This window comes from Sylvia atricapilla, chromosome 27 (assembly GCF_009819655.1).
Source record: "Sylvia atricapilla isolate bSylAtr1 chromosome 27, bSylAtr1.pri, whole genome shotgun sequence".
Classification (NCBI taxonomy): domain Eukaryota; kingdom Metazoa; phylum Chordata; class Aves; order Passeriformes; family Sylviidae; genus Sylvia; species Sylvia atricapilla.
Genome location: NC_089166.1, coordinates 3,942,134 through 3,963,262, shown reverse-complemented (window position 1 = coordinate 3,963,262; position 21,129 = coordinate 3,942,134). Strand labels below are relative to the sequence as shown.

Below are 21,129 nucleotides of genomic sequence, written 5' to 3'. Positions count from 1 at the left end.
TTAAGGACAGAACAGAGCCACTGGCATGCACTGGGGCCGCTTTGGAGCACAAGGCGGTGCTTTGTGACAAGAGGGGATTCTTCAGGAGTGCAGTAGGAGCGCTTTGGGACATTCAGCGGCACTTTTGGATGCATGGGACGCACTTTAAGAACTTTGGGAGGCGCAGGGGACCCCCGGGGCGGTGCGGGGCGGGAGGGGGGCGGTCCCGGAGGCAGAGCCCGGCCGATCCCCGCTCCCGGCCCGATCCCACCCCGCTCCCGGCCCGATCCCACCCCGCTCCCGGCCCCGCTCCGCGCCCCCCGCCCGGCTCCATTTTGTTCGCGGCCGCCGCGGAGCCGCTCCAGGTGCGGGGGGCCGGGAGGGGCTGGGGGGATCCGGGAGGGTCGCCGAGGGAGCCGGGAGGGGATCTCCCGGCCGGGACCCCCCCAGCCATCCCCCAGGCGCTGTAGGGCCCCCCTGGGAGCGATCCCTCCCATAGAGCCGTGCCGAGACCCCCAGAGAGCCCCCTCGGGGCCCCCGGAGTGAGCCCCAGGCCCAGGCGGGACCCCCTCAGCCCCCCGGCAGCCGGGGCCGTGCGGGGGCGGGCAGCGCCAGCAGCGACTCCCCCAGAGCCCCCCGGACAAACACCCCGGGTCCCTCCTCCAGCAGCGACCCCCCACACCCCCAGACACTCACAGCGTCCCCTGGGCCCGCTGAACAGCGGAGCTCCCTCCGCCAGATCCTCACAGCGCCCACTCAGCCGCTCATCCTCCCCCACAGAACGTCATGGGACCCCCGGCACCCCCCAGACCCTCACAGGGACTCTCCAGACACCCCCCGGCAGCTCCCGGCCCCCCCAGACCCTCACAGTGCCCTCCCAGCAGCAACCCCCCGCTCCTCGGACCCCCCAGACCCCCCAGCAGTGACCTCCCCTCCCAGTGCCCCCCCAGACTGCCCCTTCCCCCTTGGTGCCGCTCCCACCTTCCCTGGTGCTGCACGGGCAGAGTGCCACCGCCACCCAGCCGGGACAGGGACACCCCCTGGGGCTGGGGGCGGCGCTGGCGACACTTTGGGGGCCCTGGGGACACCCCTCGGGCTGTCCCGTCCCCTCCCCCGCCCAGGACCAGGCACCAGGGGGTTACAGCAAAAGCAGCTTTGGCAGCCAAAATCCCTCCTAAGGCTTTAATCGCAGTGAGAAAGTGGCCGAGAGGGGGCGGGGGCCACCTTGTCCCCCCCTCACTGTCCCCTTGTCGGGTTGCAGGGACAAGTGCAGCCGGGCTGGAAATTTAAGCCAAGTCCCTAAACCTGGCTTAAAACTCAATGGGATTTAGGGGAGAAAGAAAACAAAACCAGGGTGGGAGGAGGAGGGGAGCAGTCGGCCTGGAGGGTTTCGGGGGCCCATCCCGCACCTCCCCTTAGTGGGGGGCCCAGGTGTGAGTCAGGGGGCGAAGGTCGGCGCTGGCCGTGTTTGCACACCCGGCACGGAAGTGGCACCGTCCCCGCGTGTCCCCGTGTCCCGCCCGGCGGTGCCTCCCGGCTGGAGCAGGTAGGGAGGGCAGGGATGGAGCCCCCGGCCCGCGGGGTGGGCACGGGGGTGGTCCCCCCGCAGGGTGGGGACCCGACAGGGACTTGGAGTTCGTTCGTGTGGGGACATGGGGTCCCCTGGGCCTGGTATGGCTGGTGTCCTGCTGTCTATGGGCACAGGGACACACAGGCTCTGCTACGGCAGCAGGGGTGGCTCGAGGGTCCCCATGGCCCAGCTGGGATCAGATTTGGGGCATCCCCATGGAAAGGGGCCTCTGGAGGTCCACATGACCCCATAGGAATCAGAACTAGGGGTGTCTCCTTAGGGACCAGACTCTGGGAGCCCCATGGGCCTGTAGGGAAAGATCCTGGGTGTCCTTGTGGCCCCATAGGGACAGGAACTCTGGGGTCCCTATAGGGATCAGTCTCTGGCGTCCCCATGGCCCCATAGGGAAAAACTCTGGGGGTCCCCATCAGGGTCAGGCTCTGGGGATCTCCATGTCCACATAGGGACAGGGCTGTGGGTGGGGGTCCCCAGAAGGACACATCTGGGGGTACCCACACCCCCCTATGGCCCAAGCCTTGCTCTCCTGATCCTGGCCCCTGTCCCTGTGTCTTCATGGCCATGGTGATGGGATGAGGGCAGCCCCCCAAATCCTGCTGCAACCCACACCCAGAGTCCCCTAGGTGACACTGCCTAGAAAGACCCCGGGGACAGGGCGTGACACCAGGTCCTGGCCGGGCATTTTGGGGTGTGGGGATGGAGAGGAGAAAATCTGTGGGGTTCCAACCCCCCCAATCCCTCTGTCACTGCAGCCCCCAGCGTGCTGTGATGGCATCGGACGCCTGAGCCCCTTCGTCGGGGACAACAGTCATGGAGACAGTTGTCATCGTGGCCATCGGGGTGCTGGCCACCATCTTCCTGGCGTCCTTCGTGGCACTGGTCGTGGTGTGCAGGCAGCGCTACTGTCACCCCAAGGACCTGCGCCACCACTACGACACCAAGTGAGTGAGCCCACAGGGGTGGCAGTGTCCCTGTCCCCACCAGGGAGGGACCCCAACCCCCATGGGCTGGAGACAGTGCGACATGTCAAGGAGACAATGTGGGGGACATGTCCATGGTCATCAGGGGGACAAAGATGGGGACACATCCACCATCATCAGGGGGCGAAGCTGGGGACATGTCCAACATCATCCAGGGAACAAAGATGGGGACACATTCACTGTGATCAGGGGGATGATGCAGGGGACATCATCATAGGGAAGAAGTTTGGGACACATCCACATCACCAGGCGGAAAAGGTGGAAACATGTCCACCAGCATCAGGGCCACGGGGGCTGTGGAACAGCCCAGGGAGGTGGCCCTTGGTGGGATGTCCCCCATGTTTCTGACAGACCCATCGTGGACCTGATGGGGACCACAGAGACGCCGTCAGAGCCCTCGGAGCTGGAGCTGGATGACGTGGTCATCACCAACCCCCACATCGAGGCCATCCTGGAGAATGAGGACTGGGTTGAGGATGCCTCGTGAGTGTCTCCTGTGTCCCCCCCACTGCTAGGGAGCCCTGTGCAGTGCCAGCCCCCCATCATGGGATGCAGGGGACAGATTTGGAGGTCACCAAGGCATGGGTTTGGTCCTCAATATGGTCTTGGGATGGGAATATCCCCATAGGTCGGGGGGGGCACGGGGGTGGGCTGGTGGGAGAGGGGGGACACATGAGGGACAAGGACAGAGCAGGGGGGCACAGGTGGATTCACACCCTTCTCCCTTTCCACAGGGGTCTGGTGTCCCACTGCATCGCCATCCTGAAGGTGAGTCAGGGCATGACACTGGTGGCAGTGGTGACACTGGTGGTACTGGTGAAACTGGTGGCAATGGCAGCACTGGTGGTACTGCTGGAGCTGGTGGCAGTGGTGGCCAGTGGCACTAGTGGCAAGGGTCACACTGGTGGGAGTGGTGGCAGCAGTGGTACCAGTGGCACTAGTGACATTGGTGTCAGTGGTGGGCAGCACTTGCGGTAATGGTGGCAATGGTGTCATTTTTGGTACTGGTGACACTGGTGCTGATGGTAGGTGGCACTTGTGGCACTAGTGGTGATTGGTGGCACTGAGTGCCCACCGCTGTCCCCCAGATCTGTCACACGCTGACAGAGAAGTTGGTGGCCATGACCATGGGCTCGGGTGCACGTGTGAAATCCCCAGCCAGCCTGGGGGACATCATCGTGGTGGCCAAGCGCATCAGCCCCAGGTGACAGGGGATGTCTGGGGGGGTCCCAGGGCTCTCAGGTGGGGTCCTGTGGCTCTGGGGTGTCCCTGGGGACTAGGGGGGGAATTCCAGGACTCTGGAGGGTCCCCAGAGATTTGGGACAAAGTAGGTCTGGAGGGGTCGTGGGGCCTCTGGGGGTGTCCCCGGGCTCTAGGGGGGTTCCTGAGGCACTGGGGGGGACTTGGGGACTCTGGAAGGAAACCTGGGGACTTTAGGGGTGTCCAGGGACTCTGGAAGGTGTCCCAGGGCCCTGGGGTAATTTTGGGACTCTGGGAGGAGTCCTGGGGCTCAGGGGGTTCTTGGGGCTCTAGGGGGGGTCCCAGGGCTCCAAGAGGGCTCTTGAGGCCTGGGGTGGGTATGCTGGAGGTGTCATCACAGTGTCGCCTGGGGTTAATGCTGTCCCCACCACAGGGTGGACGATGTGGTGAGATCCATGTACCCCCCGCTGGACCCCAAACTGCTGGATGCAAGGTGACAGCAGCGGGAAGGACAGGGACACTCCTGGGTGGGGGGATACCTGTGGGTGGGGACACCCCTATCCCATACCATACCTCTGGGGACACCCTTGGGTGACCCAGCAGGACAGGGAGGCCCCTTGGGTGTGAGCAGATCACAGAATATCCCCGAATATCCCAGGCTGGGAGGGACTCCAAGGATCACTCAACAGACCCCCAACAACCCCACCTTGGGCATCCCTGGCAGCGCTGTCCAAAGGCTCCTGGAGCTCGGGCCGGGACCATTCCCTGGGGAGCCTGGGCAGTGCCCAGCACCCTCTGGGGGAAGGACCTTCCCCTGAGCTCCATCCCAAGCCCCCTGCTCCATCCCAACAACCTCAGGCCATTCCCTGGGTCCTGTCTCTGGTCACCACAGACAGACAAACTAGGGGCCGTGGGGCACCGTGGGGCAGGGGGTGACAGGGCGGTGACAGCCCCGTGTCCCCGCAGGGCCGCGGCGCTGCTGCTGTCGGTCAGTCACCTGGTGCTGGTGACCCGCAGCGCCTGTCGCCAGCCGGCCGCCCGCCACTGGGTGGAGCGGTCGCTGGCGGCCGCCGAGGAGCACATGGCCGTGCTGCGCCAGGCTGCCATGGCCACCGAGCCCGAGCGGCCCCCGGGCCCCGCCGAGCCCCCCCGCCAGGAGCAGTCGGCCATCTGACCCCAATAAAGGCCCCGTGTGCCCCCCAAGCTCGGCACCGGCGGCTCTGGCGTGGGCTGGTGATGTGCTGTCTGGATGGAGAGGAGATGGGGAGGGGTCCGGGGTGGGGGAACGGGGGTGTTGAAGGGGAGGTTGGGGGTCTGGGGAGGGATTGAGGGGCTTGGGAGGGAGTGTGGAGGGGGGCTGAGGGGATTTCAGGGCATTGGAGGGGGATTTGGAGGAGCTGGGGGGGTCTAGGGAGGGGTTGAGGGACTTGAAGGGAGTGTGGAGAAAGGTTGGAAGGGGAGTTTAAAGGATTTTGAAGGTCAGAGATGGTTTGCGTGGGTTAGAGGGGATTTTGGGGGGTTGGAGGTGGATTTGGAGGGGGTGGGGGTATAGGCAGGGTTTGGGGGACTTGAAAGGGAGTGAGGATGTGGTTTGGAGGGGTTGGAGGCAGATTTGTTGGGGTTAGAGGTCTAGGGACAGTTTTGGAGGGCTTGGGAGGGAGTTTGGAGGGGGTTTGAGGGGTTTAGAGAGAATTTCAGGGCATTGGAGGGGGATTTGGAGGAGATGGGGGTCTGGGAAGGGAGTGTGGAGAGAGGTTGGCATGGGCTTAAAGGACTTTGGAAAGGTTGGAGGTGGTTTGGGGGGTTTGCAGTGGATTTGGGGTGTTGGAGGGGGAGGTTTGGAGTTTAGGGAGGGTTTGGAGGGAATTGAAATTTAGGGGGGTTGAAGGGAGATTTAGAGAGTGTTGGAGTGGTTGGAAGAGATTTTGAAGTGAATTTATTGGGACTGGGGAGGGGGTGATTTGGAGAAGAAAGAGTTGGTGTAGGAGTTGGGAGTTGAGGGAATGTTTGGGGAGGTGGAAAGGGGTTTGGGGGGAATTTAAGGGAGCTTGGGGAGGGTGGGAAGGGCTTGGAGAGGGAGGTTGGAAATTCTGGGAAGGGTTGGAAAGGTTGAAGGGGTCTTTGGAGCTTAGGGGGTTGAAGAGTATTTGGAGAGGATTTAGGGGCATTGGGAGGGAAGATTGGGGAAGTTTGGGGGGCAAAGATTGGAGTTTTTGAGAAGGTCGGGGAGATTGGGGAGGACTGGAGGAGGCTGATGAAAGTTTAAGGGGGTTGGGGAGGATCTGGGGCGGTCTGGAGATGCTGCCTGCCCTAGGAGCGAGGTCTGGAGGGCTCAGCAAAACCGAGGGGCGAAACCCTGTGACCCGGGCAGCAGGGTCTGTGTGCCCCGGGCAGGGGTCTGTGGGGTCTGTGTGCCCCGGGCAGGGGAGGCTATGGGGTGTGTGTGCCCCGGGCAGGGGTCTGTGGGGTCTGTGTGCCCCGGGCAGGGGGTCTGTGGGGTCTGTGTGCCCCGGGCAGGGGGTCTGTGGGGTCTGTGTGACCGGGGCAGGTCTGTGGGGTCTGTGTGCCCGGGGCAGGGGGCGTCTGTGGGGTCTGTGTGCCCCGGGCAGGGGGGTCTGTGGGGTCTGTGTGCCCTGCGCAGGGGGGTCTGTGGGGTCTGTGTGCCCTGCGCAGGGGGGTCTGTGTGCCCTGGGCAGGGGGTCTGTGTGCTCCGGGCAGGGGAGGCTATGGGGTCTGTGTGCCCCGGGCAGAGGGGTCTGTGTGCCCCGGGCAGAGGGGTCTGTGTGCCCCGGGCAGGGGGTCTGTGGGGGCTGTGTGCCCCGGGCAGAGGGGTCTGTGTGCCCCGGGCAGAGGGGTCTGTGTGCCCCGGGCAGGGGGTCTGTGGGGGCTGTGTGCCCCGGGCAGAGGGGTCTGTGTGCCCCGGGCAGAGGGGTCTGTGTGCCCCGGGCAGGGGGTCTGTGGGGTCTGTGTGCCCCGGGCAGAGGGGTCTGTGTGCCCCGGGCAGAGGGGTCTGTGTGCCCCGGGCAGGGGGGGTCTGTGGGGTCTGTGTGCCCCGGGCAGGGGGTCTGTGGGGGCTGTGTGCCCCGGGCAGAGGGGTCTGTGTGCCCCGGGCAGAGGGGTCTGTGTGCCCCGGGCAGGTCTGTGGGGTCTGTGTGCCCTGGGCAGGGGAGGCTATGGGGTGTGTGTGCCCCGGTCACTGCGGGGGTCCGGCCGAGATCCCCCAGATTCCATCGCCCGGAGCCCCGGGGGGGTGGGGGGTGCGGTCACGTGAGCTCCCGTCACGTGACGAGGGTTGTGGCGGCCGCTGTGCCCGCCCCCTCAGCCCCGGGCTGGCCAATGGGGGCGCGGCGCATAAGGCGGACGGCCAATGGGCGGAGGGGGTGGGGCTTGCGGCCAGCGGGAGGGGGGCTTGCGGCAGGGACCGGGAGAGGGAACTGGGAGCGCTGGTGGGTACTGGGAGGCACCGGGGGTCAGGGGTGACTCGGAGGGACTGGGAGACAGCGGCACACACGGGGGTAACCCTCATGGACTGGGAGCACGGGAGTCACGGGCAGAGCTGGGAGGGACTGGGAGCTGCTAGGAGGAACTGGGAGTCCCGGGAGGAACTGGGAGTCACGGGAGGCGCTGGGAGGTACTGGAGGGACCTGGGAGTCAAACGGACGACGGGGAGGTGCTGGGAGCATTGGGAGGTACTGGGAGGCAGGAGGGAGCGCTGGCATTCCCCGGGAGAACCTGGCGGTCGGGGGGAATGTACGGGGAGTTCCTGCTGGGAGGCGTGCTTCGAGCACTGGGAGCGCTGGGTCTGGTGCTGGGGGATGTCGGGGGTAGAGGCCAGCCCTGCCCTGGGAGGTTGCAGGGGTGGGGGGCGTGCAGTGACACCAGGGTCTCCCCGAGCCGTCCCGGCAGCGAGGGGAGCAGAGCCCCCGCCGTGAGACACAGCGGCCCCTGTGACACCCCTGGGCGGCGGGGAGGTGTCACCAACGGGGAAAGGGAAGTGAAAGTGATTGTGGAAGTGGGACGGGACGGGGAGCGGCGGGGGGGCCGTCCGGCGCCGCAGGGAGATGTTATCGGGGCGCGGTTGGGGTGCCACACGCCGCAGTGCCCCCCCGCTTTCTGTGGGGCACCCCCAGCCCCCTGAGGTGCCCCCCAGCACCCTGGGGTGGGGGACTGGGTGAGGTGGGTAAAACCGGGGGGCTGGGTAAAGGGGGGGGAACTGGGTAAAGCGGAGGTCTGGGGTTTTCCCAACACGTGGTTGAAAGAAGAAGTGAGATTTGGGGGCCAGAGGTGCCTGTCTGCTCAGTGAGAAGGGAAACTGAGGCCGGGGGGTTCGGGGGGGTCCTGCAGGTGCCCCCAGAGTCATGAAGACCCTCCTGCTGCTGTGGGTCGCCCTGGCTGGCGCAGGGGCCCAGCTGCCCTGTCCTCATGGAGGACCCTGCCCCGTCACCCCGGTGAGTGCACAGGGTTTGGGGGGTCTGGGGGGCTCAGCAGGGGATGATAACCCCCCTGTGCCCCCCCAGGTCCTGCCTGCCCAGAGTGCAATGGGGTGCCAGGACAGCTCATCCTGCCCTCCCACCAGCTGCCAGCTGCCAGAGGTGAGCCCCATCCCCTGTGCCTCAGTTTCCCCCCTCTCCTTGTCATCATTTGAGGAGCCCTCCCTGACACCCCTGTCCTCCCACCCCCTTCTTTCTCCTCAGAGTGTCCCCTGCGCTGGGGGCCACCACTGCTGTCCCCGAGGGTCCCACTGCGGTGCTGATGGGGAGTCGTGTGTCACAGACCTGGGTACAGGGACACGGGTGGGTGGGGGTCAGGGGCGGGCCTCGAGGGGACAGGATGGACACGGGGATGCCTCACCTGTCTCTGCAGCCCCCCGTGCTGTCCCCTGTCCTGATGGCCAGTCCGAGTGTCCCGATGATGCCACGTGCTGTGTGACGAGCAGCGGTGCCTGGGGGTGCTGCCCCATGCCCCAGGTATGGGGTGTGGGGACATGGGGACACTGAGGGGGGGACCTGGCGTGGCCATCGCTGTGACGAGCGCGGCTGGCACCCACAGGCCTCATGCTGTGCTGACAAGGTGCACTGCTGTCCCCATGCCACCATCTGCGACCTGACCCACGGGCGCTGTGTGTCCCCCACCGGTGACACTGACGTCCCCCTGAGCACAGCCTTCCCTGCCTGGAAGCGCCAGCCCCCCACCCCAGGTAAGGGGTGTCCCCTCGGGGTGCCCTCACTGTGCCCTCAGAGGGGACATGGTGACACTGTGTGTCCCCTCAGTGGCACTGCGCCAGGTGCTGTGTCCCGACGGCCGCTCGGTGTGTCCTGACGGGGCGACCTGCTGCCAGCTGTCCCCAACGCAGTACGGCTGCTGTCCCCTGCAGAACGTGAGTGCTGGCACAGCCGTGGGCACCCCAGGATGGGCAGCTGTGCCAAACCTCCTGTGCCCAGCACCCCAAACCAGCCACCCCTTACTGAGCACCCCAAACCAAGCACCCCATGCCAGACACCCAAATTCTGGCCATCCTCCATCAGGCACCCCAAACCAAGCACTCCTTGCCAGGCAGTCTGTGCCAGCCACCCCTCACTGGGCACTCCAAACCAGGCACCCCACACCCCCAGCACACACCACTCATCCCATACCAGTCCATGCAGGCACCCTATTCTGGACATCCCAATTCCAAGTATCACACAGTGTTGCCAGGCACCCTATTTTAGGCACCCTGTCCCAATCATCCCACACCAGACACACTTTGCTGGGCATCCTGTGGTAGACACTGGGCCCTGGACACCCCTCCCCGTGCCATGTCCCCATACCAGGCACTCTGCACTGTACTCCAGGCACCCTACGCCATGCCCCCCATGCTCTTCACACTCTGTCCTTGTCCCCAGGGTCCCTGTCATCCCATATCTCTCCCCCAAAGCCATGTCCTGCAGTGATGGGCAAAACTGCTGTCCCCAGGCAACCTCCATACCATGCCCCTATGCTGTGCACCCCCTTGTCCACATCCCCAGGGTCCTTGTCATCCCATGTCTCTCCACAGGCCGTGTGCTGCAGTGACAAGCAGCACTGCTGTCCCCAGGGCACCACCTGTGACCTGGTCCACTCCACCTGCACCTCCCTGGGGGCCTCTGCACCCCTGGCAGCACTGCCCACAGGTGAGATCCCCAGGGAGCAACCACCCCCTGCCATGTCCCGGGGAGGGGACACCAGCCCTAACTGTCCCCTGTCCCCAGCTCGTGATGTCAGGTGCGATGAGAGAACGAGCTGTCCCGATGGGAACACGTGCTGCCGCCTCATCTCGGGGGCCTGGGGGTGCTGCCCCCTTGAGCAGGTATGGCCCCCTAGGACAGGCAGATGTCCACTGTCCCCCTGGGTGGGATAAGGGCAGCTGTGTCTTACTCCACTGAGGAGGACAAGGGTGGGTGTTCTTGTACTTGCCCAGGACAACGTTTGATGTCCACTTTGGGAGGGACAATGATGAGGGTCCCCCCTGGAGGGACAAGGATGCCCCTCCCGGACTGGGAGATGTCCCCAGGAGGGCTCCTGTTCTCTGATGTCACACGGGGATGGGGGTGACACTTTGACAGTCCTCGGTCAGACTCCCTGTACTAACTGGGACCAGTTTGGGGCTCCACTGGTGGGAGGTGGTAAAGGGACATGAAGCCACCAGGATGCTCAGGGATCTGCCCGAGTCCCATTGAGGAGGGAAGTCAAGAACAATGAGGGGGTCCCCATGTCCCCCATTCCTCACTGCTGAGGCAGGGGCAGGAGGGGACACATTTGTCCCCCCTCCTACAGAGCTGGCAGTCCCTGGGGTGTTCCCCTGTGCTCAGCCCCCCCCTCTTTGCCCCCCAGGCTGTCTGCTGCCCCGACCATGTGCACTGCTGCCCCCAGGGCTACACCTGCGACCCCCAGGGGGGCAGCTGCCTGCAGGAGGGGGGCACCCGCCGGCCCTGGGTGCGCAAGACCCCGGCACTGCCCCGGGAGGGAAAGGTGACATCAGGGAATGTAATCTGTGATGAAACGACGAGCTGTCCTGATGGGACCACGTGCTGCCGGATGAGCCTGGGCACCTGGGGGTGCTGCCCTCTGGAGCAGGTGTGGGGGGCTCTGCCCATGGGGGTCCATACCTGTGTGGAGTGGGGGGCCTGGAGATGCACCTAGGGGAGCAAGCTGTCCTGGACTGAGCAGAGATTCCACAGGGTCCTGGGGTGTCCTTGGTAGGGGGGAAAATGCCTCAATGGACCCCAGGTGGGGAGCACCCAACTGGGGAACATGGGAACATTCAGCAGGGCACAGACACTACCTGTTCCCCTCAACAGCCCCATGGACTGAGGGTCTCCTGTGCCCTGAGGGGACAAAGGCCAATGTTTCCTTTTCCCCAGGAGGGTCAAGGCCAGATGTCCCCCTTTGCTGCTTGAAGGATGAGGGCAGATGTCCCTTCTTCTCCAGGATGGGCAGGGCAGGCTCCAAACCCCTGATGTCCCCATGGGACACAGGGCCCCTTTGCTGCCACCCAACCCCAGTCAGACGCCGTCTGCTAACTGGGACCATTTGGGGCTCCAGTGGCAGGTGACACAGGCACACAAGACCACATGAGGATGCTCATGGGACATTTGTGCATCCCACAGAGGGGCAGAAGCATCACAAGGGGCTCCTCATATCTGCCCCCCTCAAAGTGGGGATGCAGCCAGGCTGGGTCTGGGGGGGACACGGAACAGGGGAGGGCAGGAACAGGTTGGAGGGGACTTGTCCCCTGGAGGTCCCCAGCTGTGTTGCTGGGGGTCCCCTGTGCTCAGCCCCCCCTCTTTGCCCTCCAGGCTGTCTGCTGCCCCGACCACGTGCACTGCTGCCCCCAGGGCTACACCTGCGACCCCCAGAAGGGCAGCTGCCTGAAGGAGGGGGGCACCCGCCAGCCCTGGGTGCTCAAGATCCCGGCACTGCCCCGAGGAGGACAGGTGACACTGAAGGATGTCAAGTGTGATGAAAAAATGAGCTGTCCTGATGGGAGCACGTGCTGCCGGCTGAGCCTGGGCACCTGGGGGTGCTGCCCCCTCGAGCAGGTCGGGGGAGTACCTGGAGTTTGGGGTCCTGGGGGTGGGGGCATCCCAGGGATGGGATGTTGTCCTGGGGAATAAGGATTTGGGAGTGGAATGGAAGGGGGTTGGGACAGAGCGTGTCCCCCCCCTTTGGGGACAAGCACAGCTTAGGGGCACCAGGGACATGGGACATTCCCACGTTTCTCACTAGTCCCCTCCATGGATGCTCTGTGGGCACCTTGGGGACAGGGTTTGGCACACTCCCTGGGGCTCTGCCAGGGACACTCGGGTACCTGGGTCCCTGATGTACCTGTGTCCCCCAGACACCCATGTCCCCCACTGACCCCATCCTGAATGTCCCGCAGGCTGTTTGCTGTGGGGACCACCAGCACTGCTGTCCCCGGGGCTACACCTGCAACGTTGCCACCGAGAGCTGTGAGAAGTTGCTGGCGCCCACCCCACTACTGCCAACCCCCGCAGCCCCCCACCAGGCCCCCTCAGCCCCCCGCCGGGCACCCCCCATCCCACTGCGAGCCACTGGCACCCAGCCGGGTGGCCTCGTGCCCTGCGGTGCCGCTGGCTCCTGCCGCAGGGGCCAGCGGTGCTGCCAGGCCCGGGGAGGCTCCTGGGGGTGCTGCCCCTTCGCCCAGGTGAGTGGGGGGACACCAGGGTGGGGGTGGGGGTGGCATCACCCCCCTCTCACTCTGTCTCTCCCTGCAGGGCTCCTGCTGCTCCGATGGCCGCCACTGCTGCCCCGCGGGGTCCCGCTGCACTGCGGGGGGCTGGGGGTGCAGCCCCCAGCGCTGGGACCTGCTCTGACATCTCTGGGGACACCATCCCCCCCCTTCCCTGAGTGCCACCACCCCAATAAACGGTTTCTAGGAGAAACTCCATCCATGGCTCCTGGCGAGGGGGAAACTGAGGCAGGAGGCGGAGGCAGGGGGGATTTTGTGTGTTTAATATATTAATGCCTCTAAGGAGCAGGCAGGACGTGCAGGCAGGTGCAGGCAGCAGCTCCCTGCCCAGCCTGGCACCCGGGGGGGTCCCCATGGCCCTCCCTCTGCCAGCCTGGCCCCAATGACCCCTCTTCATCCTCACCACGTAGAAAACATTTAGAAACACAGTTAAAATTCGAAGGGGGATGAGGGTGGGGGGACCGGAGTCCCCCGGCTCCTATGGCAGCTTGGAGGCACCGCTGGCTCGGGGGGCAGTGCCAGCCCCCCCTGTCCTGTGGGGACACAAGTGGGGACATGGCTCAGGACTGGGGGACATGGAGCATGCAATTCCCACCCCCAAAAGACAGGGAGGTGGATGGTGGTGTTGGGATGGCATGCAGAAGGGACGGGCAGCAGGATCCCGTGTGGCAGAGCAAGCAGATGGAGACACAGGTGGCCTGGATGTGGTCTCTCTGGCCTCTCCCCTGGCAGGACACTGGGAGGGACTGGGCAAGGAACAGGGACCAGAATGGATGAGAAGAGTGGGAGGGCTGATGACAGAAAGAGAGCGTGGTGGTGGGATGACGTGGTGGTGGAATGGGGTTGTGGTGGGGTGGGACAGTGATGTGACACGACGGTGGCAGGAGAGGATGGTGGTGGGCTGGGACAGTGGTGGGAGAGGACAGTGACAAGGCAGGATGGTGTGGGGAGGATGGTGGGATGGCATGGCAGTATAGGATGGGACAGTGACAGACACTGGTGGGAGGGTGGGATGGGGATGACAGTGGAGGGATGAGGTGATGGTTGTGTGGGATTGTGGTGGGATGGGACTGCTGGGACAGGATGACAGATGGGATGGTGGTGGGATGAGATGGTAGTCGGATGGCACAGTGACGAGACAGTGATGACAGAGGACGGTAGTGGGGGACAGTGGCCGGGCGGGACAGTGGTGGGTTGAGATGGGTGACAGCAGCGGTGTCCTCACCATCTCAGCACCCCCCGGGACTCGGCCCCCACCCCGGGACCAGGGGAGTGCCCTCCCCACACTCACTTGACATTGAAGACCATCAGAGGCCGCTCCTCCCGCTTCTGCCAGGGGCTCTTGCGGTCACCCCCCTCGTCCCCTCCGTCGCCCGCCTCGGCCAGCGCCTCCTCCTCGGGGCTGGTCAGGGAGTCTCGGGGGGCGTCGCTGGCGCTGCTGCGCCCGCTGCCCCCCCCTCGCCGCCCCCCGCTGCCCGCTTCCAGCAAGGGCGCCAGCGAGCTGTCCTCGGGGGAGGCTGCGGGCAGCGGGGGCCGGGGCCCCCCGTCCTCCTCCCCGCCTCCGGCGGCCCGGGGAAGGCGGGGAGGGGGCGCGGGGCCGGGGCCCCTCTCGCTGCCCTGCAGGTCGATGTAGGAATGCCGAACCTGGGAGGAGCGCCCGTCCAGGGACACGAACCAGGCTCTCGGGGGTCGCGGCCCCCCAAGTTCCAGGAGCTGCTGCCCCGCCAGCGCCTGCAGCTCCCCGTTAAGCTGGGCCACCGCCGACCCGTCCAGCAGCACCGGGATGGCCACCGAGCCACTCACCGGTTGGGGGGCACGAGCCCCGCCCCAGTTTTCCCCTTCTTCGAAGGGCTGCCCGGAGGACGGGGGGGGCGGGGGCGCGGCCGTCGCCGCCGTTGAACCGGGGCCCCCGTCGGCTTCGGGGGGACCCTCGGGCTCGCCGGGGGCCAGGCGCATGTAGCGGGCGGGGATGAGGAGGGTGGGCATCACCCCCCGGTAAACATCCTCGGCCCCCCCGCCCCGGTCCAGGGGCCCGCAGAGGAGCAGGGGCCCGGGGGGGGCCAGCGAGGGCGGGCGCGGGGGGGGCTCAGGCAGCGGGTGCTCGGTCGGCTGCGCCCCGTAACGGGAGAACGAGGGCGAGGGGGGCCGCGGGGGGAAGGCGGCGGCGGCCCGGGGGTGCTCGTCGGGCGGTTGCAGCCCGTCCACCGAGCGGGCGGCCCGGAGGCCGAAGGCTTCGCCGGGGCGCCCATAGTCCTCGTGGGCGGGGGGCTGGCGGCGGCGGGGGGCCAGCGTGGCGGCCGGGGGCCGGGGGCCGGCGCGGAGCGGGACCGGGGCCGGCGGCTGGAAGAAGTCCGGCCGGGCGGGGGTCAGCTCGCGGGTCGAGGGGGGCAGGCTGGGGGTGGGCAGGTCGGTGTCCCCCCCCGAGGAGGCGGTCTCCAGGTGGCTGCCCCCGCACAGGAGGTCCAGCTGGGACACCGAGGTGGCCTGGTCCCGGCGCGCCGCGTCCAGCGGCCCCGGCAGCGGCAGCTTGCGGTGCTGAGCCCGCGGCTTCAGGCACCGCCGCCTGCGGGGAGACGGGCGCACGTGGGGCCGGGGGTCCCCCTGCTCCTCCCCTCCCTCGCCTGCTGGAAGGAGCTAGAGGAGGGGGGGCTATAGGGCACCCAGGCGTGTTTGGGAGTGGTGTGTCACCCTCCAAAACCAGTTATAGGGCACCCAGGGGTTCTGGAGATTAGTGTCTGGCTCCTAAATTCAGCTGAAGAGCACCCTGAGGTTCCACAGGCTGGTGCCTCCTCTCCATAGCCAACTATAGGGATTTGGGTGGTGACTCCCCAGAATGGCTACAGGGGATTCAAGGGTGCCAGGAGGGTGCTGCCCCTTCCCCATAGTCAGGCCCGAGGCACCTGGGGATGCCATGGGGTGGTACCCCCCCTTCCCAAAGCCAGATATAGAGCACCCAGGGGTACCAGGAGGATGCTGCCCCCTCCCCATAACCCATAACAGGGTGCCAGGAAATGTTCCCCCCCAGCTATGAGGTACCCAGGGGTTACAGGTGCTGACCCCCATTCCCACATGGAATGTCTGATTCTGTTCCCACCCCCCACCGTGGTCAGGACGCAGCCGGTGCTGACCTGCAGTAGTAGATGAGGAGGCAGAGGAGGATGAGGACGAGCAGGGCCAGGGCACCCAGGATGGTGAGGAGGAAGATGGTGTGGTAGGTGGTGATGTCTGTCACACCTGCTGCCATTGCCACCAGCCCTGGGGACAACAGGGTCGGAGGGAGAGCCCCTCCTAAGAGTACCCTGGAGGGCTGCCCCCAGAGAGGCCCAGGACAGAGGGGCAAAGGGAACCCCCCACCAGAGCACCCCAGGGGGCTGCGATGTCTCCCCAGCCTCACACAGCCCTGGGGACAATGGGATATGGGGGAGCCCCCACCCCACCAGGAGCACCCCAGGGTGGTCCCAGCTCCCTTAGGCCGCCCTGCGACGGGGGGGCATAGAGGGAAGCACCCCAAGGTGCTGCCAAGGGACACAGGCTGGGAGGGCACCCACAGATGTCACCTTACCTGTGCTGGGGGAGGGCAGAGCTGCTGCCCAGTATCCCAGCTGGGAGGAGACAAATGTCCAGTACAGCTGCCGGCCTTCCTTTCGGATCAGCCCCGTCCCGTTACGGACCCACAGCCCTGAGGGGACACACCGGGCTGTGACCCCCTCAAACTCATCACACCCCCCGGCACCCCCAGCAGGAGCTGTGTCCCCCTCTGCCACCCCCCAGTCAGCACTCACCGCTCTTGGGGTCAAACCTCCAGGCTGGCACAGTGGTGGCCACCACAGCCGCGGCGTCGGGGCCCAGAGGGATGGACAGGTGGACGGGGCCGGCCAGCGGCACCTCGGTCCCGTTCCCGGTGAACAGGTGGACGCTGACAGCCACCACCGGCGCCAGCTCCAGCCAGGTGCCATTGGCTGCGGGAACAAGGACGGAGACATTCCTAAGGGGAGGCCACATGGGGTGTACCCCCCGCTCCGCAAGGCCCCTGTGTCCCCCGTACCGGTGCCGTCCGGCTCGGCCCCGAGGAAGGCGGGGAAGGCGCGGGCCAGGCTGGGGCCGGAGGCGGTGGTGAGGGACGCGGCGAGCTGGCTGTAGGTGGAGCTGCGGGGGAGGCGGGCTGCCCGCCGTGGAAACTGCGCCCACGGCTGCCCACGGCCACCTGCGGGGACACGGCGGGTGGCAGCACCTGGGGGCGCGGGTGGTGCCACCCAGCTCCAACCCCATGGTTCAGCTGGGGAGTGTAAGGCAGGTGGCAGCATCCGGGGGGGCTGGTGGTGACACCCACTGCCATCCCCGGGTCTCACCTGGGGATCCTAGGAGGATCTGGACCAGGTCCTCGTAGAGGATGAGCGTGGCCGGACGCTCCGGGAGCAAGTAGAGGCTGATGGAGGCGTAGACTGCAAGGGCAAGAAGGGGTGATGGGAGACCCCCAAAATACACACTCCTCCCAGGCTTGTGGGGACTGATGGGGAGAGGGGGAAGATGGGGTCTGCAGAAGCAGTGGGGGAGACAGCAAAGGGTGAGGTGCATTTGGGGACAGGGACTGGAGGAACAGGTGGGGACAGGCAGTGAGCAGGGTGGGACACACCCTCCATAACCCCATCCAGGAACTCTCCATCCCTGTCCCTGTATCACTTCACTCCAGTACCCCCCATCCCCCATCCTGTACCTCACAATCCCTGTACCCCCATTCCCATCTGCTCAGCTGAGTGCTCCCATGTGTGCCACCCCCCCCACAGTGACCCCCATTGATGCCACCCCCCACTCTCCCCTGCCTTGGGGAAAAGAGCTGGAGTGTATCCCAGGGGGCACCCCCAACTTCCCCTGCCCTGGGATGGCATGGGAGGATTCGGGGGCCACTAGGACATGGTTGTCCCCTCCTGAAGGGGACAGACTCCTCCCAAATACCTTTGTGTAAGCAACCCCTAAATTGAAACCTATAAGGGGTCCCCTGTAAAGAAGGGACTGAGGACCCCACAGCAGGGCTCAGAGCCCTCCAGTTAGGAATTGAGGACCTCCAACCAGACCCAGAACCCTCAGGAAGGGATTTGGGATCCCCCATCATGGATCAAATCCCCTTAAGAAGGGATTGTGCCCCCTAGTCAGACCCAGAGACCACGGTAAGGGATTGGGGACCCCCAGCCAGAGCTGCCCAGGAAGAAACTGGGGTCCTCTGCAGGTTTGGGGTCCCGCTGACTCACGTGGCAGTTTGGTGACACGCCAGGGGACGGAGGCGGTGACGTATCCGCGGCACGTGGCGGTGACAAGCAGCCAGGAGCCCAGGCGGTAGGGCACAGGCAGCACCCCGGTGCCCGTGTGGTCGGTGGTTCCGGCTGCCAGCGCGCGGCGGGCGCCAAACACGTCCAGGGCCACCTGTGCCAGTGGGGCCAGCGTCCCGCTCTCAAACACTTGCACCCGCAGCAGCACCTCTGTGGGGACACAGGCGGGGACATTGGCGTGGACACAGGCACGGGCACAGCACTCCAGGAGCATCACCGGCACAGGGACAAGGGTGGGTGGGACACACCTCGGGAGTCACAGCCACCAACCCAGTGGGAACGGCCACCATCCCAGCAGGGGGTGGGAAACAACCCAGGGGTCACAGACACCATCTCAGCAGTTCATGGCCACCATCCCCGGGGGTCACGGGCACCATCCTGACGGATGATGGGCACCGCACCAACAGGTGGTGGGGACCTGTCCTGCTGGGTCATGGCCACCATCCCCATCACAGGCAGTCATGGCCAATAGCACAGGTGTGTCATGGTCACCATCACAGCCACAATCCTGATGGGTGATGCTCACCACCCCAGCAGGTGGTGGGACCTATCCCAGTGGATCCAGGCAGGACGGAGGGACTCACCCTGACAGGTTACAGGCACCATCCCAGAAAGCCATGGGCACCATCCTGGTGGGTCATGGCCACTATCCTAGCAGGTGGTGCACCCATCCCAGTGCCCATCATTCCCAGCAGGTCACAGCCACCACCCAAGTGGGTCACAGGTACTCCCCAGTAGGCAGCAGGCACTGTCCTGAAGGGGTGTGAGCATCACTGTTGTGCCCAACCTGTGCCCCCTTGAGGGGGTGCTGGCCCCAGGGTGCCGTGCCCACCCAGGTGGCTGCACCCAGTCACGTCCTCTCAACCCCCCCAGCAGAGGCCACCCCCAGGTGCTGCTCACCCCTGTCCCAAGGTCGGGTGCCTCGCCCCCAGCGGGCCCCACCAGCAGAGAGGGAGGGATCCCCACGGCAAGTCCCCGCTGCAGGGCCCGGCTCGAGGGAGGGGGGGACCCTAAACCCCCGTGTGCCCCCGACCCCCCCGAGCCAGCGCCATCCTGCGCATGATCCGCAGCCCTTGGCAGCGGTCCCGGCTCCGGCGCCGTCACCCAGGCAACGACCTCCTTCATCCCGCCGCCCCGGGGCTCCCGCCCGGCCCCCCGCAGCCCCGGCCCCCCGGAACCCCCCCACTCCACCGGGCACTCCACCCCGGCCCAGACGCGGCCCAGATGTGGCAATGGGAGAGGGAGGGGGGAAATTCGCAGCAGCTGCTCCAGCGATGCACAGGGGCGGGGGAGCGAGTTCCAGGAATGGAGGGGCCGAGGGTGTCCCCCCCACGGCAGGGACAGCCGGCACCCGCCGGCAGGAATGTCCTCGCGGCCACCCGCAGCTGCCGGGGGACAGCTGGCACCAACTGCCACCCCACTGGAGAGGGGGGGGCCCATTGTGCCACCCCCAGCGCGGGGGCAAAGGCATGGCTGTCCCCATCCCCACTCTCTGTCCCCTCACTATCACCAAAGGGTCCCCGGAGGGTGGCACGGCCACTGCGAGGCACACCGGCCCCTCGCCGGCTCCCCAGTGCCTCCCAGTCTGACCCCAGTGCCTCCAGTCTGACCCCACGGTCCCATGAGGCGCGGCGGAAGATGCCAGGCCCTGGGGTGGCAGTGAGGAGCCCTGTCATGTCTGTCACCCCGCGGGGACGGGGATGGGCAGGGGTGACGCCAGCGAGGAGCTGAGCCAGCACAGACAAGACGAGTTAGGGACCCCTTCGCCCCACAGCCCCTCTCTCACCCCCGGACATGCCTCACCCTGGCACAGGGGCTCTGCCAGGAGGGTTTGGGGTGCAGCAGGGGGTCACAAGGAACCGCGGGGACCCCAAGGCCCACCCTGCCTGCCGGATGCACCCCCCCACCATCCTGCACCCCCGGGTGCTGCTCAGGACCCCCCTGCCCACCCACCATCATGCACCCCTGACCTGGGACCTCCACCCAGCATCAGACACCCTCAAGGTCTACTCAGGACCCCCACCAACCCTCTGCTCTGTCCTCGATCCTCACCCAACTTCCTTCACCCCCTGGTTTGTGACCCCCACCCACCATTACGAACCCTCGGCGTTGCACGGGACCACCCCCCCCCCCATCCTGTACCTTAAGGTTTGGGACCATCCCCACCCTCTCGTCCCCGCAGGCTCTGTCCGTGACCCCCACAAAACCAGCTACACCCCCTGGCACTGCCCAGGCCCCCCACCCATCACCCTCTGGCCGCCGGTGGCCAGAACCGCCCGGGGAGGGGGAGGCAGACGGACAGACGGGGGTGCGGCCGGACAGACAGAGCCGGGAACGGACAACGGGCATGGACGGGGGAAAAGGACGGGGGATCGTGGGCGCGGTGGGGGCGCGGTGGGCAAGGACGGGGATGCCGGAGCTGGGGGGGCCGGGGAGTGTCGGGGCCGAGGGGGCCGGGAGGGGTTGGGGGTGTCGGGATCGTGGGGGTTCGGGGCGAGGGCAGGGCGGGGATGGGGGTGTGGGGCCGGGGGGTGTCGGGGCGGGGGTCGGGAGGGGGCCGGTGCTGCTGAGGGGGTGACGGAGCCAGGGGATGCCGGGGGGGTGTCGGGGCGGGGTTCGAGCGGGAATGAGGGGGCCGGTGCGGGATCGATCGGGGGGTGGTGCGCGGGGGGGGCGATGGGATTCAAAGGATGCCGGGGGGATGTCGGTGCGGGGCTCGGGCGGGGATGGGGGAGTGGGGGCGTCGGTCGGGCTGGGGTGGTGCGGGCCAAGGGGTGGGGACCAAGGGATGCCGGAGGGATGTGGGCGCGGGGGTCGGGCGGGGAGGGCGGCGAGGGTGTTGCCGGCGGCGCCCCCCGCCCCGCACACAAAGGCCGCTCTCACCGTGCGCTCCCGGCTCCGCCGCGCCCCGTGCCCGCCGCCCGCCCGCGGCCGCCAGCAGCAGCAGCACCGGCAGCGGCGGCAGCGGCGGCAGGAGGCGGCGGGGCCGCATGGTGGCTCCGCGCCGTTACCCCGCCATGCCCGGCCCGCCCGGCCCGTCCGCCCGCCCGCCGCGGGGACCGGGCTCCACCTGCCGGAGCCGCCGGGCACGGCCGCCCAGTGCCCACCCCCGGAGCGGCACCGCCCCGGCACCGGGACCACCCCCGGCACCGCCCCGAGACCCCCAGACCAACCCCCGGCACCGCCCCGGAGCTCCGGCACCGCCCCCCACAGTGCCCCGAGCCCCGAGCCCCATCGCCGGTGCTGCAGCAGACGCCGGCACCGCTGCCCGGGACCACTCTGGCACCTAGACCGGCACTCCGTATCGTCACCGGCATCCCGGGATTGACC

General features: G+C 66.8%; 3 protein-coding genes across 9 annotated transcripts; 2 read left to right on the top strand and 1 right to left on the bottom strand.

Moving 5' to 3' along the window:
- Positions 1 to 267: 267 nt before the first annotated feature.
- On the top strand, positions 268 to 4,942 carry TMEM98 (transmembrane protein 98). Of its 2 annotated transcripts, none has more exons than XM_066336979.1 (7): positions 268 to 344; positions 2,320 to 2,508; positions 2,899 to 3,030; positions 3,282 to 3,315; positions 3,636 to 3,751; positions 4,181 to 4,240; positions 4,714 to 4,942. In XM_066336979.1, the coding sequence occupies exons 2-7, from the start codon at positions 2,378 to 2,380 to the stop codon at positions 4,919 to 4,921; spliced, it is 681 nt and encodes a 226-aa protein (XP_066193076.1). In that variant the 5' UTR covers positions 268 to 344; positions 2,320 to 2,377; the 3' UTR covers positions 4,922 to 4,942. The 2 variants fall into 2 exon arrangements, with proteins under 2 accessions (XP_066193076.1, XP_066193077.1); XM_066336980.1 differs by lacking the exon at positions 268 to 344 and adding an exon at positions 1,456 to 1,525.
- A 2,213-nt stretch (positions 4,943 to 7,155) lies between these two features.
- On the top strand, positions 7,156 to 12,673 carry GRN (granulin precursor). Of its 6 annotated transcripts, XM_066337006.1 has the most exons (13): positions 7,156 to 7,193; positions 8,092 to 8,195; positions 8,265 to 8,339; positions 8,442 to 8,526; positions 8,611 to 8,714; positions 8,797 to 8,944; positions 9,018 to 9,124; positions 9,782 to 9,896; positions 9,975 to 10,072; positions 10,597 to 10,839; positions 11,562 to 11,804; positions 12,146 to 12,430; positions 12,501 to 12,673. In XM_066337006.1, exons 2-13 carry the CDS (start codon positions 8,106 to 8,108, stop codon positions 12,597 to 12,599), a joined length of 1,692 nt encoding a protein of 563 aa, XP_066193103.1. In that variant the 5' UTR covers positions 7,156 to 7,193; positions 8,092 to 8,105; the 3' UTR covers positions 12,600 to 12,673. The 6 variants fall into 6 exon arrangements, with proteins under 6 accessions (XP_066193103.1, XP_066193105.1, XP_066193100.1 ...); XM_066337008.1 differs by lacking the exon at positions 10,597 to 10,839; XM_066337003.1 differs by having other exon boundaries at positions 9,782 to 10,072.
- Positions 12,674 to 12,717: 44 nt separating this feature from the next.
- On the bottom strand, positions 12,718 to 20,867 carry FAM171A2 (family with sequence similarity 171 member A2). Its single transcript, XM_066336533.1, has 9 exons — positions 20,683 to 20,867; positions 17,722 to 17,949; positions 16,825 to 16,917; positions 16,521 to 16,679; positions 16,258 to 16,434; positions 16,038 to 16,154; positions 15,604 to 15,730; positions 13,767 to 15,038; positions 12,718 to 13,008 (listed from the first exon to the last, which is right to left on the bottom strand). Exons 1-9 carry the CDS (start codon positions 20,789 to 20,791, stop codon positions 12,954 to 12,956), a joined length of 2,337 nt encoding a protein of 778 aa, XP_066192630.1. The 5' UTR covers positions 20,792 to 20,867; the 3' UTR covers positions 12,718 to 12,953.
- Positions 20,868 to 21,129: the final 262 nt, after the last annotated feature.

Bases quoted from the DNA above. Each gene is read 5' to 3' on its own strand.
- TMEM98 (XM_066336979.1), top strand. From the start codon at position 2,378: ATGGAGACAGTTGTCATCGTGGCCATCGGGGTGCTGGCCACCATCTTC. The intron at 2,509-2,898 runs GTGAGTGAGCCC...TGTTTCTGACAG, and splicing joins CGCCACCACTACGACACCAA to ACCCATCGTGGACCTGATGG. The intron at 3,752-4,180 runs GTGACAGGGGAT...TCCCCACCACAG, and splicing joins GCCAAGCGCATCAGCCCCAG to GGTGGACGATGTGGTGAGAT.
- FAM171A2 (XM_066336533.1), bottom strand. From the start codon at position 20,791: ATGCGGCCCCGCCGCCTCCTGCCGCCGCTGCCGCCGCTGCCGGTGCTG. The intron at 15,039-15,603 runs GTCAGCACCGGC...GTCTCCCCGCAG, and splicing joins CTCCTCATCTACTACTGCAG to GCGGCGGTGCCTGAAGCCGC. The intron at 13,009-13,766 runs GTGAGTGTGGGG...GTGTCCCCACAG, and splicing joins CTGATGGTCTTCAATGTCAA to GACAGGGGGGGCTGGCACTG.
- GRN (XM_066337003.1), top strand. From the start codon at position 8,106: ATGAAGACCCTCCTGCTGCTGTGGGTCGCCCTGGCTGGCGCAGGGGCC. The intron at 8,527-8,610 runs GTACAGGGACAC...CTGTCTCTGCAG, and splicing joins GTCGTGTGTCACAGACCTGG to CCCCCCGTGCTGTCCCCTGT. The intron at 10,073-10,596 runs GTATGGCCCCCT...TTTGCCCCCCAG, and splicing joins GGTGCTGCCCCCTTGAGCAG to GCTGTCTGCTGCCCCGACCA.